The sequence below is a fragment of the Harpegnathos saltator genome, unplaced genomic scaffold (genome assembly GCF_003227715.2).
Source record: "Harpegnathos saltator strain DR-91 unplaced genomic scaffold, Hsal_v8.6 scaffold160, whole genome shotgun sequence".
Lineage (NCBI taxonomy): Eukaryota > Metazoa > Arthropoda > Insecta > Hymenoptera > Formicidae > Harpegnathos > Harpegnathos saltator.
Window position 1 is genome coordinate 29,413 of NW_020229940.1, and position 18,826 is coordinate 48,238.

Sequence of the window (18,826 nt, forward strand, 5' to 3'; positions counted from 1 at the left end):
TATATTATATGATGTATAACTTTCTAATATATAATGTAAATTATTATGCGCTTATAACTATTTATATAGCTCTATTTCCCTATAAAAGTAGAAATAGAAAAATCTTGTACCATCTTTTCTCTATGCTCAATAAAATAATAACTGTAAGGTAAAGTTCTTTAATTTAAAAAAAAACATTTTAAAGAAAGATATACAAAAATTATCTAATTTCACATCAAATATTTCTGAACGCTCAAATTTTACTTGTTGTGTCAAGTATAATGAGTAGAATTCTGAGATATTCTTTATTATTGGCCAAAATATGTTTATAAGGTATTGACCTTTTTGACATCTTCTAAAGAACAATATTTCTAACATCATATTTACGTCAAATCATTTAAATTTACTAGTGGCATATACAGTGCAGATATAAAAGTATAGAACAGAATTCATAAAAAAAGGGACAAATTAAGATCGGAAAATATTAATACTATTTAATTTTCAATATACATTACTCCTAACTTTAGAGCAATTTATGCAATCTCCAATCTCTCCATGGCATACATGCGGAACTCAATCTGACGAATATGGTAAGTGGTGCAGTACAATAACGTTTCTGGAGACGATGAATTACTGCACGATCACCGCATTATAAGAGGATGTATTGTCATATAAAAATAATCAATCGCTTCAATACGTTTCGAGTCGTACACTAGCAATGATTAATCAGGTTATATTTTTACTAATGGTATTGATTGACTATCATTCCAATTGTCCTTCATCAGGTTGATGCGATCAGAGTGCAAACAGCTTCAATATTAACGTTAGTCCGACTAATCAATAAGTGGCTACTTCTTTTACCATCCCTTTGCTGTCACAAATACCAGTGAAATATTTCTCTGAGTTTTAACGACTCAGAGAAATATCACCAAATGCTTTTTGAATCATTTCGTACGTCCAGGATACACTTTCCTAAATTTGCAACAAAAATTTTATCGCGTGTCGTTGTTCTAAAGACTTTTCTATAGCAATGATAAAAAAACTCACAATACAAACCATTATATAAAAAAAATAAGAAAAATATACTATAGCACAAAATGTGCGTGCGTGCGTTCTCCGCACGTGCGTGTCACGCGGTACATCCTGAATAATACTAATGCTGGCGGCACCGTAAATTCTAAAGATAACTCATAACTCAGACAATTCTCAACAAAAATAGGTCATCAAGTAGTGTTTTGAAAACGTCTCGCTGTCATCTTTAACACTGTGTGATAAAAAGTGGGGTGTGATAAAAGGTACGGCCATTTAAGAAAATTATGTTGGCCTTGACCTCGCCTTGACCCCTCCACTCAAGGTCAAACAGATATGATCATTCAATAGGACTTTTAATACCCTACAACTTTGATTGGAAACATTTTTCTCAGAAACGTTTCGTTTTCGAGATATTTGACCGTTTCCAGACTTTTCTAACACACTGTATATATAAGTATATTTACAATTTTATTAAATCATGTAGAGAAGTACGATTTATTAAATATTGCAAATGCTTTGAACGCCGTATAATAGCCTTCCATTTAGCGTTCAAAGCATTTGTAGTCTCAAGTGGATCCTGACTGCTATTGGTTAGGTGACTGGGTTGCGCATGTACAGTTCATTGTTCGCTACGCTAACATCAAAAATGCCAGCGGAGAATATAGCTACTGGATATACTGTGTTATAAGGCACCAGTAATAACGTCCGGATAACATCTCACCCCTAAGATAGAACGATGAAGACTTAGGTAATACAAATCCCTAACTTACCCTCTTTGAAAAGACGAGATGGAAAAGACCTACTTAAATTTTTTAACTCGAATTGCTTATTGTTTATTGCATATTCATATAGACCATCTTCAGACTTTTTCAAAGCACTATAATTTTATTCACTTTAAGTAGGCCATTTCGAAATTATCGAGTTTTTATAGTAAGATGTCTAGCCCATAGAAGCAATTAATTTGAACAACTTTCGTCTGAAACATTTTTTATTTGCCTAATATTTTTTGAGATATTTAAGGAAAATTTATAATATTTTCAACATTCAACTTACGATATCTCGCTAACTATTTGTGGGAAGAAAAAGTGGTATTAGCCTTTTTTACGAGGATTCGATAAGTAAAGTAAAAAATCAATAAAATCGCCTATTTTCGGAAAAATTCTTTTTCACTTCTCGACGTAGTCTCCTTGGAGCTCTACACACTTAGTCCAGCAGTGTTCTAATTTTTTGATCCCTTCGAAAAAATAGGCAGTCTCGAGGCCTTCAAAATACGCATCCACAGCAGCGATGACTTCTTCATTGGATGAAAATTCTTTCCCTCGAGCCAGATCTTGAGGTTTAAGAATAGAAAGAAGTCACAAGGGGCCAAATCAGGAGAATAGGGTGGATGGGACAGCAATTCGAACCCTAATTCGTGCAATTTTGCCATTGTGACTATGGAGGTGTGAATCAGAGCGTTTTTACGACAACTGCTGCCACGTTCGCTTCAAACGTCTGCCACACGTAAACTAAACGTCGCTTTTAGCTAAAACTTGGTATGAAGCAGTTTGATGAGTGTTACTTCCTGCCATTTTGCGGAAATTTACCTTATTTATCGAACGATTATCCCCTCGTACTTTATTTAGTCTCAAGAATTTATTGCCTTATTTAGTTTCAAGAAATATTGCTACAATAGTGCCCTAACTTTTATTAACTTATCGACTTTTGGAAATTTCAAAATTATCAAATTAACAAAAGTCAGTGTGCTATTGTAACAATATATTCTTGACATCAAATAGAGTAAAAAAGTCTAATACCACTTTTTCTTCCGACAAATAGCAAGATATCATAAGTTAAATGTTGGAAAAGTTACCAAGTTTTCTTTAAATATTTAAAAAAATATGCAAATAAAAAATGTTTCCGACAAAAGTTGTTAAAATTAATTAATAGAAACAGGTGAACACAATAAGAAATTAGAATTTACATTTAAGAAAATGATCGGTAAATATCTCGAAAGTAGCTATCTGTAAACATAATGATATAATTGTTTTGATAACATAATTGATATAATTGTCACCTTTGAAACCATACAACTTTTCTCTGAAACATTTTTCTCTAAAATGTCATGTTTACCAAAAAAATCGGGTGACACGAGTAGTCTGGAACACCTTGTATATTCCTAAAAATATACTTGACATTGAGGATAAATAAATAACCCAGATAGACAAATTTCGATAGATTGCCTGCATAGAGACTGAATTCGAGAGTTAAAATAGTAGCATAAGTACATAAAGATGCGTCTTCATATAAAAACATTATAATAACATACAGGGTGGAGAAAAAACCCCGGGACTCCTGAAAATTTCAAAAAATATACACTTTATAAAAAAATGTTTCAGACAAAAGTTGTAGCGTTGAAAAAGATCTATTTACCGATCTTAACAATTTGACCTTGGGTGGCGTCATCAAGGTCAGGACAAGGTCACCTCAGATTTTTTAAATGGAATCCCGAATTTTTTATTGCGTATTCTTATAGCCCTTCTTCAGACCTTTTCAAAGCACTATGGTTTTATCCAATTTGAATAAGCTGTTCCGAAGTTATCGAGTTTTTTAAAGTAAGATCTAGCCAACTAAGGCAAGATCGGAGGATGATCCAGCCAACTAAGACAAGATCGGAGGATGATCCGGCCAACTAAGGCAAGATCGGAGGATGATCCGACCAACTAAGGCAAGATCGGAGGATGATTCAGCCAACTAAGGCAAGATCGTAGGATGATCCGGCCAACTAAGGCAAGGTCGGGAGTTGTCCGGCCAACTAAGGCAATACTGGAAAGCTTTAAAGTAATTGTTCAAAATGTCCGCCATCAACATCACTGGATCATCCTCCGATCTTGCCTTAGTTAGCCGGATCATCCTACGATCTTGCCTTAGTTGACTGGATCATCCTACGATCTTGCCTTGATTGGCTGGATCATCCTCCGATCTTGCCTTAGTTGGCTAGATATCTTTAAAATCGATAACTTCGGAACAGTTTATTCAAATTGGATAAAACCATAGTGCTTTGAAAAGGTCTGAAGAAGAGCTATAAGAATATTCAATAAAAAATTGGGGGTTCCATTTAAAAAATCCAAGGTGACTTTGTCCTGACCTTGATGACGCCACCCAAGGTCAAATTGTTAAGATCGGTAAATAGACATTTTTCAACGCTACAACTTTTGTCTGAAACATTTTTGTATAAAGTGTATATTTTTTTGAAATTTTCAGGGGTCTCGGGGTTTTTTCTTCACCCTGTATAAAAGAAGCAATCTGATGCCATGAAAATTACGGTAGATGCCATAATTGTGTGAGCAAGAGGACGCAATTAATCAGTAATATAAACAAACTGATATTTTGCTGTAAAGTATAGTATAATAAATATGTATTTCTTACAGCAAGCATATTATGCTGCTTCAATGGTATCATAAAATATACATTGAACGCATGCATGCTGTTGCCAACATGTCTGTCTACCTGGCAAGTACAATACAACCTAATCTAGCGAATAAAGACATGAACCAACAATAGCTTTTGCTCCATTAGTTCTTCAAGATGGGAATGGATACACTAATGCTTTAAGATTGCGAAATGACTATAATTATTTTAATAATATTAATATTCTTCCTTAGCAAGATCGAATAGTACGATGAATAAAGAATAAACAGATAATATACTTTAAGAATTTGAAAATATAGACAATATATTTATATTTATATTTTAGAATATTATAATGAAAATATATCTGATATGTAATATTAAAATATTGTAATAATATTTGTGATGTCACATAAAGTAAAAATTGTTCTAATTTTCTTATAATACAATAAAATATTACATCTTATAATAAGGATTGCAAATATAATTGATAGTTTTTAAAATTTATAGTTTATCCGAACTTTTTGGTCTCATTAACATATTTTGTGGTATGTAATTCATGTATGGGGACTTGAATAAGTTCTCGCTGTTTTTTCGTGAAAATGAATGCTTTATTTAAAAAAATGAGTAAAGAACATATCATTGAAAGTATTGTCCATCGCTAGCCACTACTTTCTCCCATCTTTCTGGCAGCATACGAATACCATGTCGAAAGAACGACTCATCTTTTGAGGTTATCCACAAATCGACCCATTTTTTGGCATCTTCATAAAAATGGAAGTGCTGCTCAGCCAGGCCATGAGTCATCAATCGGAACAAGTGGTAATCGGAAGGAGCAATGTCCGGTGAATACGGCGGGTGAGGTAGGACTTCCCATTTGAACGTTTCCAAGTAGGTTTTGACCGATTTTGCAACATGTGGCCGAGCGTTGTCATGCTGCAAAATTACTTTGTCGTGTCTCTCCTCGTATTGCGGCCGTTTTTCCTTCAATGCTCGGCTCAAACACATCAATTGTAGTCGATAGCGATCTCCCGTGATGGTTTCGTTGGGGTTCGTTTGAGGAGCTCATAATATACTACACCCAGCTGATCCCACCAAATATAGAGCATGAGCTTGGAACCATGGATATTCGGCTTTGCCGTCGATGTTAATGCATGGCCGGGCTTACCCCACGATTTTCTATGCTTCGGGTTATCGTAGTGTATCCACTTTTCATCGTCAGTCACGATACGATGCAAAAAGCCTTTCCTTTTCTGCTGTCGGAGCAGCTGTTCACACAAAAAACGCCGTTCGACGTCTCTCGGCTTCAATTCGTACGGCACCCAATTTCCTTGCTTTTGAATCATTCCTAATGCTTTTAAACGTTTGGCAACTGTTGTGTGATCAACTCCTAATGATTCTGCAAGTTCATTTTGCGTCTGACATGGGTCTTCATCGAGTAATGCTTCCAATTCTTCGTCTTCAAACTTTTTCGATGCGCCAGAACGTTCTTTATCTTCAACATCAAAATCATTATTTTTAAAGCGTCTAAACCAATCTTTGCATGTTGTTTCCGACAGAGCATAGTCGCCGTAAGTCTCCACAAGAATTCTAGTGCTTCAGCTGCAGGTTTTTTTTGAAAAAAGCAATGCAGTAAAATTCCCCGCAAGTACTCTTTTTTTGGCATGAAATTCGACATATTTAACGCTATGAAAAAATATGTTGTTTACGCCTCGGCGGACTAACATATACTGTCACTTCGAGCCTAATGGTGGAACTTCACGATGAAGTTGGCAATAGTATTGCCCGATGCAAAAAGGCTAAGGTAATACCATCTGTCGGGAAACAGCGAGAACTTATTCAAGTCCCCAATATTGTCATCCACTGCAAACTTGAAATATTCTGAAAAATGGAAAATAAAAGACTAATTACTCGACATTATATTTTATTCAAAATATAGGTTTCTTAACCACTGACACACGCGCACTATTGCACCATTGACGCTCTAACCGACACACACTATTAAATATCTACATTAAACTAACACTGAATATTAATGGTCATACTTAACCGACACCCAATACTGATGCCCAATGCTTAACCACTCAATATTCAGTATCTACACCAATAATACACCGAATATTGATGCTTACACCCAATATTGAGTGTCTACACTAAGATAATAACGAATATTGATGGTCACACGCAATTGACACTCAATATTGAGAATCTACATCAAAGTTACACCGAAAATTTGATAGTCACACCCAACCGACACTCAACATTGATGCTCGACACTCAACTAACACCGAATGTAGACGGTTAACACTCAACTTTCATGGTAAACACCCAAATTTCAGTGTTTACACCCAAAATTGAGGATTTTTTCATAAGGGCGTGGAGGTAAGCAGTTAGCTTCGTCACCCTGAAGGAAAAGGTTTCGAAACCTGGCATGCAATTTGGATTTTTGTTCTCATTTTCTTCCTCCCATATATGAAAATGTTATTTAATGCAGTCGATATTAATATGTTTAATATATATTTAACTTATGATATAATTATATGTAAAATATTTATATTTTGCATGGTGTGTATGTTCATAAGGCGTGCCCCTTGTATGCTGACAGAAAATAAGCAGCTGGATTGACAATATTGGCAGCCCCTTATTTTCAAAGAAATATTATATATATAAGACAAATTACGCGTTAGTGCAACAATAAATTGATATAGTTACTGATCAAGTCGTAATTATTGAATCAATTGACAACTCATTACAGCAACTGTACAATTTGTTCAATCGACTAAACGTTTGCGTGAACGATTTTTTTCGTTCACGCAAAGTTTCATTAACTCAGACTTTCTTTTCTCAGTGCAGCAGTACATGTAATCAAACTGTCGAAACGATGTACTGCTATAATACTGCTACATTGCTAAGATCGTTAATATTTATTTTGGATCGACAGTATTGGCAGCCCCTTATCTTCAAAGAAATATTGTATATATAAGACAAATTACGCGTTAGTGCAACAATAAATTGTTAAGTAAATTGTGTAGTTAATTGATATTTTCGCTTATAATGATACAGAAATTGTATACATTATTGCACATTCCAAAATAAATATTAATATGTAATTATAATATGAAGGTGACGGGCTGCCGATACTGTCGATCCAATTGCTTACTTCCTCTCAGCATACTAGGTACACGCAAACATACACCATGCAAAGTATAAATACGTATTTTACATATAATTATATCATAAGTTAAATACATATTAAACATAATACCGACTGCATTGAATAACATTTTCATATATGGGAGGAAATGAGAAAAAAAACAAAATAGCATGTCAGGTTTCGAAACCTTTTCCTTCAGGGTGACAAAGCTAGCTGCTTACCTCCACGACCACCACGCATTCTTGACTGTAGAGGTTTTAGTATCTCTACTTAAGTGCAATATTTATGTATTAAACTGTTCACTTTTCTCCTGCAAACACTCAACAATCCATTGTATAATTTTGCATGCTGACTTGTAAAAATTTCAAAGAAATCTTCTAAATCAGATGGATGTCAATTCTCTTGTGAGAAGATGAGTATCTCAAATTACTGATATCATTTAAATTATTAGCGTTAATAACATTATTTAATATTAATAATTAAAATATAATAATTATTGCATATTAACATTTACAACGCATATGCATGTATATGTTCATAACTGAATATGAAAATTATAAAATTGAATATAAAAATTATAAAAATGGCCACCCCCATTAACGTCATTTTGTGTCATTGCTAGAAGTTGTCCACGCGGTCTCAAAATATTCCTTCCCGAATTGCGGGCAGTGCGTCGCGTGAAATATGAGAAGGCGGAGGGGTAAGACAGGAAATATTCTAGCTTAGCGATAAGATCTGACTCGCCTCGTGCCTCTTCCTGCCACGCTTACGCTCATCGGTGGTGCAATAAAGATGGAGAGCGATTGATCGTCTGTGCTTGTCTAACTTGCTATTTCTTATAAGGAAGTAGAGTGAGAAACAACCGTGCACGCTTTGCCGTTACCGTCAGGACGGATGTAGTGTGCACACATTTTCTCAGGAGGCGCGACGGAATACGGCGGAAAAATCGTCCCAGCGTAATCGGCTCGATGGCCCCTCTCAGGTTTCTCTCTGGTCGAGCCAAGTGCGAAGCGCTCTGTGTACAACGTTACGTTCATGTAATATGGATAGACCACTGAAATATATACTAACTGGAACGAGCGTAGGCGTACGATTTTATTATTTGTATGCGAATAGAGAGAGAGAGATTCCCTGGTTCCTCTCTTATCCTTGTCTGACCTACAGTGTCGTCAAGAGGGGGGATAATGAGGTACAGTCAATGAAAAAGTTGGTCGCTGAAAATAAAGAATAAAAGAAGTGAAAGAGTGAAAGAAGAGCGAGAAATTATAAAAGTTATAAAAAAATTGTAGATAGAAAATAAAAAAAAATAGCATTTGCAACGTCAAACGGACCCTACTTATAGATATGTATACAAGATGTCCCATTTTAATGTCCCACCCCAAATAACTCTTCAGTATTGAAGTTTCAAGGAAAATGATCTGAAGTTGTAGGGATTTAAGTGAGCTACCCTATGATGACCTTAACCTCTATTTTCAAGATCATTTGAAGATCAACTTGCGTCTTTTAAATGGGAATCATCATTTTTTTATTACACTGCTTTTTTCTACTAGTTAATTTGAACAACTTTTGTCTAAAACATTTTTTTATTTGTCTAATATTTTTTTAGATATTTGAGGAAAACTTGATAACATTTTCAATATTTAACTTACGATGTCTCGCTAATTTATCGGAAGAAAAAGTGGTACTAAACTTTCTTGTTATATTAAGTCTCAAGAATATATTGTTATAATAGCGCCCTGATTTTTGTTAATTTGATGATTTTGAAATTTCCAGAAGTCTGTCCCACACACACACACACACACGCGCGCGCGCACACACATATACACGCACGAACGCACGCACACACACATATACGCACGCATACACACGCGCACACACACACGCACACGCGCGCGCGCGCGCGCGCACACACACACACACACACACACAGCAGAGGAACGCGCGTGCCCGCATGGAGCCTTATCTTTCTTCTGTTGTCGCCATGGGCCCTCGCTATTGCAAAATCAATAGAAATGTTCAAATGATCAACTCTGCGGAAAAAAATCTTAGAGATCTTGACGACCTGTTGGTTTCGTCTCAGAAAACCCTTCCGAACGAGCCCTCACTCAATCCCACATGCTATTTAAGATTTTTTGGCTCCCCCTCCCCCCGTCTCCCAAAGATGTGGAGGTGGGTGTTTTTGTGGTTAAATAATAGACTTTGTGATCCCATTGTATCCCTATAAATTTCAATCCTACATTTCAAACCATTCAAAAATTATTTAGGTGGCCCGGAACTTTTGGTAGGCACTGTATATTTCAGTGGGATAGACCGAGCCATCTATGAATGCGTGCATGGTGGGAGAAATCAGTAAAGAATCGTGGACACTGGCATCGTTAGTTTATGTACACGGTTGTATAGAGAGCGCTTCGCACTTAGCTTGGCTAAAAGCGTCCCATGACCACTCTCCTTCTCTCTGCTGCTACATATCTCTCGGTATCCCCTTAACGCAACTGGTGAATGGCGTATGGGTACACCTTACTACCTGAAGCCATATATCGAACGAACGAAAGATATCTCTCGATATGACAGATTTCTTAACCTCAGAAGTATCACTTTTTAACACTTCATAATTCTTCTTTCACCTAAGAGCGACACTTTCTACTTTCAGTTTTGTGGTTTGCAGATTAAAATACATAATATTGCAAAGTTTCACGCAAATTGGAGGTGGAACTCATCTCTTTTACATTTACCAAAAATATATCGTTATGTTATACAACTTATTTAGCTTCTATTTTTTCTTTTTTCACTGAAACAGACGTTGGATTCTGTCCGAACTGTATGCAGTACTCTGTATAATCCCATTCTATATTTACATACAAAGTATCTGCAAATTTTTGACAAAATTATAATATACAAGTAGAACAGATCAAACTAGAAAAAAAGTTGTGTACCATTTTATAAATCCTGCAATAGTTATTCAAGAACTAATTAAGCGATATGAGCAATTAAGCACATGAGAAACAGTAGGATAAACTTGTCTAATGTAAGATGACTTCCAATTTGCAAAAAAATGGTTTATTTAGAATATCTTAAAATATCTTAAGTATCAGTTGATAAAGAAAAGAATGTTTCTTTTCTATGTAAGGTTCTGGGTCACGTGTCGCTCACTGCATTATTTCATAGAATCCACAGATATCGTAGTTGTTAATTGATACTCGCCTTTGATAGAAGATAGTAAGATATCTTTCTTCTAAACTGGACATTATCATTCATTAGACTTATCTATAGAATTGATCCTACCATTTCTCAATTGCCTAGATAGCAAAACTTGCAGAAACAAATTTTACACAGTATCTGCTGCCAAAAACTTGCTATCAAAAATATGGAATTTGATTGATGGCAGAGTATAGTAACTTATTAATAGCAGAAACTGAGCAGGATATGTCATTGCAATGTATTTAAATAAAACATCTTGCAAATTTTGTTTATTTACTATCACCAATCTATCAGATTTTATCAGTAGACTGTCAGAATTGCATACAAATATAGACACAGATGTTTATGAATCTGTTAATAGATCTGTTTATCTGATCAAATCTTACATATCGTCTACTAAATTATATTATTTAATTAATTCCTGAATAATTATTACAAAATTTGCAAAATAATATTTGATCTTTCTCTTTAGTTTGACATATTCTATCTGCACACAATAACTGTGTCAAGAATTCGTAGATATTCTATATATAATTATATATGATTACATATATACACAATTACATAGAGACAAAATTATTATTGGATTATATATAGTCCTATATAATATTATATATAATTACTTTCTCAGATTCATTGCCTTATAAAGGTCACTGCTTGTACCAGCTACATGATTTTTTTATCTCAATAATAACCATGGTAATTTAAAAAATGGTAAAGGACTTTTCTATTTAGTTTAACGATTTCTATTTTCTCAAACCTATCAATGCAATGAATGCTCACTGAATTAAAACCAAACTTGCTCATTGATTTGATTGAGAACCAAACTGTCCTGTATGTGTATTGTAAATATATATAGCTATACATACGTCTGATGATCTTCGAATGCTGTTTTCGTCATCATCATCATGCTCTGTTTCTTGTGTTCTGGAAAATGTGTCGGTGTAAAATAGTTTCTGCTGTGTTAATACAAAAAAATGAGGATTCCACTCTCTGTCAATAGGATCTTCCAAATAAAGAATTCCATTTTTCACAGTGTTTCTGAGATCCATCTCTTGTCTGCTTTCATCATTCCGAACAAGAAACGAAGATTCATCGACACCATCGGGAAGTTTCTTGTGTTTTAGTAAAATTCTTCTACGTAATACGTATGGAGAAGGTAGACATGTTTCATTTTTGTCAACAGGTTGGACTAACAACATGTCTCCAAATACTTCTTGCATAGTTGTTGCCATTTTACGTTGTTGCGTTAAAGTACAGTTATCCTCGATAGACAAAACTACAGGATACCTGAACAAATAACGAATATTAGTAGAAAATAGTACTCATATAATAATAAAAAAATAATAAATAATAAATCATACAAAATTTATTCATTTTTCTTTTTATTTAACTTACTCAGATGTAGCAAAAGCATATTCCTTAATAGTTTTAATAACGTCCAAGAATTTAATTTTAGTGGTGAGAGTGTGGCCATGAAATATAAATGGCATTCCATCTGGACCATCCCAACAATCAAGCTCAATACATCTACATCCTGCTCTCAGTGCACGTACATAAGCCTGACAACTACTTTCACTGCTAATCTGATCTCCCATTAAATACCTATAAATTAACAAAAAATTATAATTGTTATATTTTCATCCATGTGTTTCTTTAAAGATTACTCACGTGTTATGTGATGATGCTATCCAATAATATGCAAGAGGCAGAGTCATGTCTTGAGAAACTTGATTAAATTTTTGATTCCAGATACCATTTTGCTTAGAAAATAAAAAATCAATAAATTCTGAGAAAGTAAAGTATGGTTCTTGTATATCTCTTTGAGGGTCTTGCAAATATTCTCTGATAAAACGTGATATTTCTAACTCATTGTTGCCTAAATCATCTTGTTGTTCAGTTATTAAAAAGTTCTGAAATTCTTGGAGCGTAACAGTTTGTCCAGTTTGACAATAACTTGATAATTTATTCCATTCTGCAAGATTCTGCAAAAACTATTTATTAATTTCAGTACAAATAAATAAGTAACAATAATATACATATATATATATATATATGCAATATATATGTACAAATATATGTATATATATGTATATATGTATATATGTAAATGATATACTTACATTTTGATCAAATATTAACTTGTGATATAGAATAATGAAATCATCAAACCCAAGTTCATTCCGATTTTTTGTATCTACTTCTTTGAATAGTTCTCTAAGTCTACTTGTAGCAATTTTACAATTAATTCTAGGTAAAAATGCTTTTATATCCTTCATAGTAATTCTGTTAGATAACATGTGACATAATTATAAATTAAAATTATTAAAATTATTAATATTATTAAAATGATATATATGTATATGACAAAAAAATTAATTCTATTAAGAATACTTACGTTTCACGAGAACTTTCCATGATATAAAACTCTTTTCTAAGCCATCTCTCAACTTGTAAAGGATATGGTGCATTTATAGTATCTTGTACTAAGTGACGTAATCCTTTAACCCATAATTCACATTCTTTTTCACTAAGAGCTAAATAGATATAAATCAATATCTTAGTTTAATTAAAGTAATTAAATAATTAATACTTGTGTTTATTAGAAACATGTAAAAAACAAATACAATAGTATAAATTTATATATTATATTTACCAGATATAGAAAGAGTTTTCAATCTAAATTCAGATCCGTAAGATATAACAAAACACCTTAAATTCTCCATTTTTTTAGCATCTTCTGGCCACTTTTCAAAATCTTTAGATTGTTTTCCTACCTTAATCTCCTTAACTTCTCTTATTTCAACTATAAATAAACATTTGAAATAAATATATGCTTCATATATACAACATCTGACACCAAATGTATGCTATTCAATATAGTATCCAAAATAGTATTAATATAATTTTTTTTTAATAATCAATAAAATTTTACCTGAACCATCAAAAGGTCTGAATGTTGTACTCCTTGACCATACAATCTGTCTAGTTTCTCTCCTGATCATAAGAGTTTTCTTTTCTGGTCGTTTTCGTGTAAAAAACTTAGTTACTACAGTACCTCTTTCAAGCTGACTAATAATTTGTTCCATTTCAGGAATGATTCCATTCATTTTTAAAAAGTTATATGCTCACTGTAATTATATTATCTGACTTAAAACAGGCTAAATTTTATATTATGATTGTAACTTTAATATTAACTGTTAATACTGTATAATTAACTGTATAATTGTATCATATAAAGTCAAAAAATTTTAAAATTTTAATATAAGTTATTTACAATTTTAGTATATTGCAACATTATATATAGTTCTATAAAATAGATGTATTAAATAACAGAATGTTTAAAACTGAGACAAATATTCATTGTATTGATATTTGAACAGAATGAAAATAATTATAACTATAAAATTAATATATTTCTCTTTTTCATTTTATAAATTTCTATCAATAATGTATTAAAATTACATAATACATATACACACACAAAAATATATAAATGTATATATATATATATATTGTGTGTGTGTGTGTGTGTGTGTGTGTGCGTGTGCGTGCGCGCGCGCGCGTGTGTGTGTGTGTGTGTGTGGTCACTATTGTATTCCGCAATTAGGTTATATATTTTCATCTTTAAATTATTTAAAAATAACAGAATAATTTCTTGTGTATATTTTACATATATATTTTCAAAAATAATAACCTGATTTTAATTTAGAATTCTTTTTTATTACATATCCGCACTATATATGTATACATGTAGATATATATATATATACACATATAAAGTTGAGACAAAAATAAATGTACGGTCCTCAATTTTTTAGAAACATTAATCAATATAGCTGTATGAAATTTTTATAACTAAAACATAACCTAATCAGAATTTTCTTTGAAAAGATCGTCATAGAAAAACATATTACATTTATTACACATATTACGCATATTATAGAATTATCACTGATAATACACGGCCTCTTAAACATGTATTTTGAGAATTTTTTCTTGTAAATCATAATCGAAATTTAATTTTTAGAATGCATTCTTACATATTGATTCGTTTAATAATTGATTTAATTACCATTAATTTCAAACAGTCTTATTGCAAAATATACTTATAAACATGTCATACCTGCTCCCAAAATGATACACGATGTTGATTATACAAAATAAAAATATAATGTTTCACTTATCATACGTAGGTATTGCTCCTAACTTGCGTTTACAAGAATTGAAAACTTCCGTTTAATCTAGTGTAAGCAATATTATGCAGATTCACATGCAAAGCACGACTAAGGCCGATATTCATAGTCGAAACTTATATTTAAGACCGTCTTAAGTTCATCTTCAGATGCTGTATAAATTATTTCATTGGCTTGTTACGTCTTGGACAAGCCATAGAGTATGCATCGAGTTAGATTTACAATCCAACTTTGAATTTGAAGCGCTTTAGCTATTTTTTGAGATATTGAATATTTGAAAAAGGAATATTTCAATTTACTGTTTCTAAAGACTGATTGCAGTTAGGTTCTTTGGTTTTTCGTTATTATTATTATTGTTGTTGTTGTTGTTGTTGTTGTTGTTGTTGTTGTTATTATTATTATTATATGAGTCTTTAGACAAATTATCTTTACTTTCAGCCCAAATAGCACATGACGTCCTCAGGATTATCTCGAATATGTCCTAGGACGTCCTAGGACCAGGTGGGGACATTGTTATATCCGTGGGACATCCTGGGGTGCGTTCCAAAATTCTACTCCGAGTAGTGGAGTTAACTCATCACCATTCTAAAACGCGGAGTAAAGCCAGCGGCACACGGTGCTTGTTTTCGTGCTGGATTACTTGCTGGATGAAAATATTGCGTTGTGATTGGTACATTTCCGAAGATGGATGAAAATGCACCAATCAGAACGCAGTATTTTCATCCAGCAAGCAATCCAGCACGAAAACAAGCACCGTGTGCCGCTGACTTAACCTACTATGGCTGCGTTCCGAAATTCACTGCCAGTACTGAAAATACATAGTTTATGTTACGTATACTATAGAATTTCAGGCTGGTAGTGAATATCAGAATGCAGCCTATGTAGGCGGAGCTTATACCTCGTCTACAATGGAAGTCTGAAGGTTCGTCTACATTAGCTGTAAGAGTAAGGCTGTAAAGTTGTAAAACACGAAATGAAATATTTTCATTCGCTGACAGCTTACGTTACAGCCTTAAGCCCGTATCAGACTATGGATTAGAATTGAGATTGAATTGAAATTTGACCAATTGGAATAAAGAAAATAATCTCAAATATAGTAAACTTAGCCCTGATTGGTTAATTTCAATCCAATACTCAATTCCAATCCGTAGTCTGATATGGGCTTTACAGCCTTACTCTTACAACTAATGTAGATGAGCCTTAAGTCTCGTCTACATTAGCTGTAAGAGTAAGGCTGTAAGGTTGCAAGACACGAAATGAAATATTTTCATTCACTGACAGCTTACGTTACAGCCTTACAGCCTTACTCTTACAGCTAATGTAGACGAGCCTTTAAAGGTCATTCTACAATACGTGTCGTAAGTTGTAAGCCGTAAGAACTAACCAATTATAGCCGATTATTTTTGTAATAATTGACTGTGATTCGCCAATTCTTACGGCTTACAACTTACGACACGTATTATAGAATGACCTATAGAGTCGTAAGTCGTACAAATTGACCAATCGCGGTCGATTATTTTTCTCTTACCGGACTATGATTGGTCAATTTCTACGACTTACGACTCTACGATTTCAGGTCATTCTACAATACGCGTCGTAAGTTGTAAGTCGTAAGAATTGGCGAATCATAGTCGATTATTACAAAAATAACCGGCTATAATTGGTCAGTTCTTACGACTTACAACTTACGACACGTATTGTAGAATGACCTTTCTATTGTAGACGAGGTATTACGCGTTCCAAAAGTAAGAGTAGGTGTATTCGGAATGAACCAGATGGATCTTACTTCTGAAGTGGGTTAGTAGAGTAACTTGAAGGTAAATGCGCGAATTTTTAAGAAGTTAGATAATAAAGGTTAGATTTCGTTGTACTCGTGTTGGTGTTGCTGGTCGTTCATTGCCCGAGAGATCACAATCGTAAGTGATACATTACAATATATATAATTTTAAATATCATCTTGCAAGTTTTTTATGTAACAACTTATTTCAGAAATATGGCTGAAATTAAAGAATTAATTGAACAGTTTCATATATTAATTACAAAAGAAGATGGATTACCATTATTAGGAATGGATTATGGACACAAGAGGTTAGAAATTCAATTTTTTTTTAATATCTTTTATAAATATTTTTCTATAAATAAATAATATTTTTTATAAATATCGTATTTTATCTATCATCATTACATTTGATAATAGAATATGCAAAATTCTTTATCCATGGCTGCGTTCCAATATTTACTGCCAGTACTGAAAATTTATTGTTTCGTTACGTATACTCCCAGACAGCACACGGACGTCCGTTATATGTCCATTTTTTTTTTTACAAAAGACGTCCATAGGACGTACGTTTGCCACAACTTCGGACATAGAACGTCCGATGGACGTACATCGGACGTCCTACAGGTCCGATGTCCAATAAGGACATCCTAATTGTTACGTCCAATTTATGTCCACGGACGTAAATCGGACATACGGACATAAAACGTACTGGACGTGAAACGTATTGGACGTGAAACGTACATCCATTGGATGTCCGGTGCTGTCTGGGCTATACATATTCAATATTGACAATGAATTTCGAAACGTGCAATATTTGAAACTTTACCCTACTCTTTTTCGTTCAAAATCTCGTACATGTAGTAACTAACTTTACCTTACTCTTTCCCCCACTACCACGGGTTTCACAGAGTAAAGGTCATTCTACAATACGTGTCGTAAGTTGTAAGCCGTAAGAATTGGCGAATCACAGTCGATTATTACAAAAATAATCGGCTATAATTGGTCAGTTCTTACGGCTTACAACTTACGACACGTATTGTAGAATGATCTTTAACCGAGCAGAATTTTTGAACGCACCCCTGAGAATGTCCAAAGGACGTCCCGTTCAGGACGCTTTTGGGACATTCTCAGGAAAGCACGAGGACGTCCTCGGGATAGCCAGGACGAATGTTCAGAGAAAGAGTACAAGGATGTTCAATGTGAGGTATTAAGGACATCCTGGAGACGTTCTGTGGATCGGAAGTACAGGACACCTTTATGACATTCGCAGGTCATATTTAGGAGAGAACGAAGATGTTTTCGGAACACTTTTAGAATATCTTCAAGGCAAATTTAGGACAGCGCAAAGACATCGTCGAAAGAGCCATAAGATGTCAAGTACAGTCGTATTTGTGTACGTGTGTGTGCGTGTACAGAAATCTCATCAATTCCAATTATAAATGAGCTGAGAACTAAGAAATGATATATATTTCTCTGGTATATATATATATATATATGTATATATATATATATATACATTTGTTATAAATAATATCAAGTTACTAATTGAACATAAATCTTTGCAATACAATCTATGTAATACAATAAAATATAAATAAACAAACTTATATTTGTTCTATCACACAAAAATAATATATGTAATAAAATCATTTTCAAGCTCCTTGGAGCTTAAATCAAATGTAAAAATGATTTTATGGAGGATTCACACTCTCGATTCGCCACACACTTCGATGTCCAACGTACGACGATCCGATATCTAGGCTGCGTTCCGATATTCACTGCCAGTACTGAAAATCTATAATATATGTGACATAAAGTATATATTTTCAATACTAGCAGTGAATATCGGAACGCAGCCCTAATAGGAGAACAGTTTAAGCCAGCGGCACACGGTGCTTGTTTTCGTGTTGGATGAAAATACTGCGTTGTGATTGGTATATTTTCGAAGATGGATGAAAATGCACCAATCAGAACGCAGCATTTTCATCCAGCAAGCAATCCAGCACGAAAACAAGCATCGTGTGCCGCTGGCTTAAGTCTACCTTAAGCCAGCGGCACATGGTGCTTGTTGTCTCTGGCTTTGTGGGAATCTCGGAA

At 33.7% G+C, this 18,826-nt stretch overlaps 1 protein-coding gene across 3 annotated transcripts in view; it reads right to left on the reverse strand.

The window, feature by feature from the left end:
- Positions 1-15,035, reverse strand: part of sl (small wing phospholipase C gamma 1) — a 36,590-nt gene extending 21,555 nt beyond the window's left edge. For 2 of the 3 annotated variants that reach the window (XR_002162991.2, XM_019843769.2), the window contains exons 1-8: positions 14,880-15,035; positions 13,689-13,884; positions 13,410-13,559; positions 13,152-13,290; positions 12,877-13,039; positions 12,425-12,747; positions 12,152-12,358; positions 11,623-12,043 (exon numbers count right to left, since the gene is read on the reverse strand). Coding sequence is in view for 2 of the 3 variants with exons in the window: in XM_019843769.2 (XP_019699328.1) it covers positions 11,623-12,043; positions 12,152-12,358; positions 12,425-12,747; positions 12,877-13,039; positions 13,152-13,290; positions 13,410-13,559; positions 13,689-13,863 (1,578 nt within the window). In the remaining variant the exon portion in view is untranslated. The remainder of the gene's footprint in view (positions 1-11,622; positions 12,044-12,151; positions 12,359-12,424; positions 12,748-12,876; positions 13,040-13,151; positions 13,291-13,409; positions 13,560-13,688; positions 13,885-14,879) is intronic. The other variant, XM_011149926.3, reaches the window with a different exon arrangement.
- Between the last annotated feature and the right edge of the window lie 3,791 nt (positions 15,036-18,826).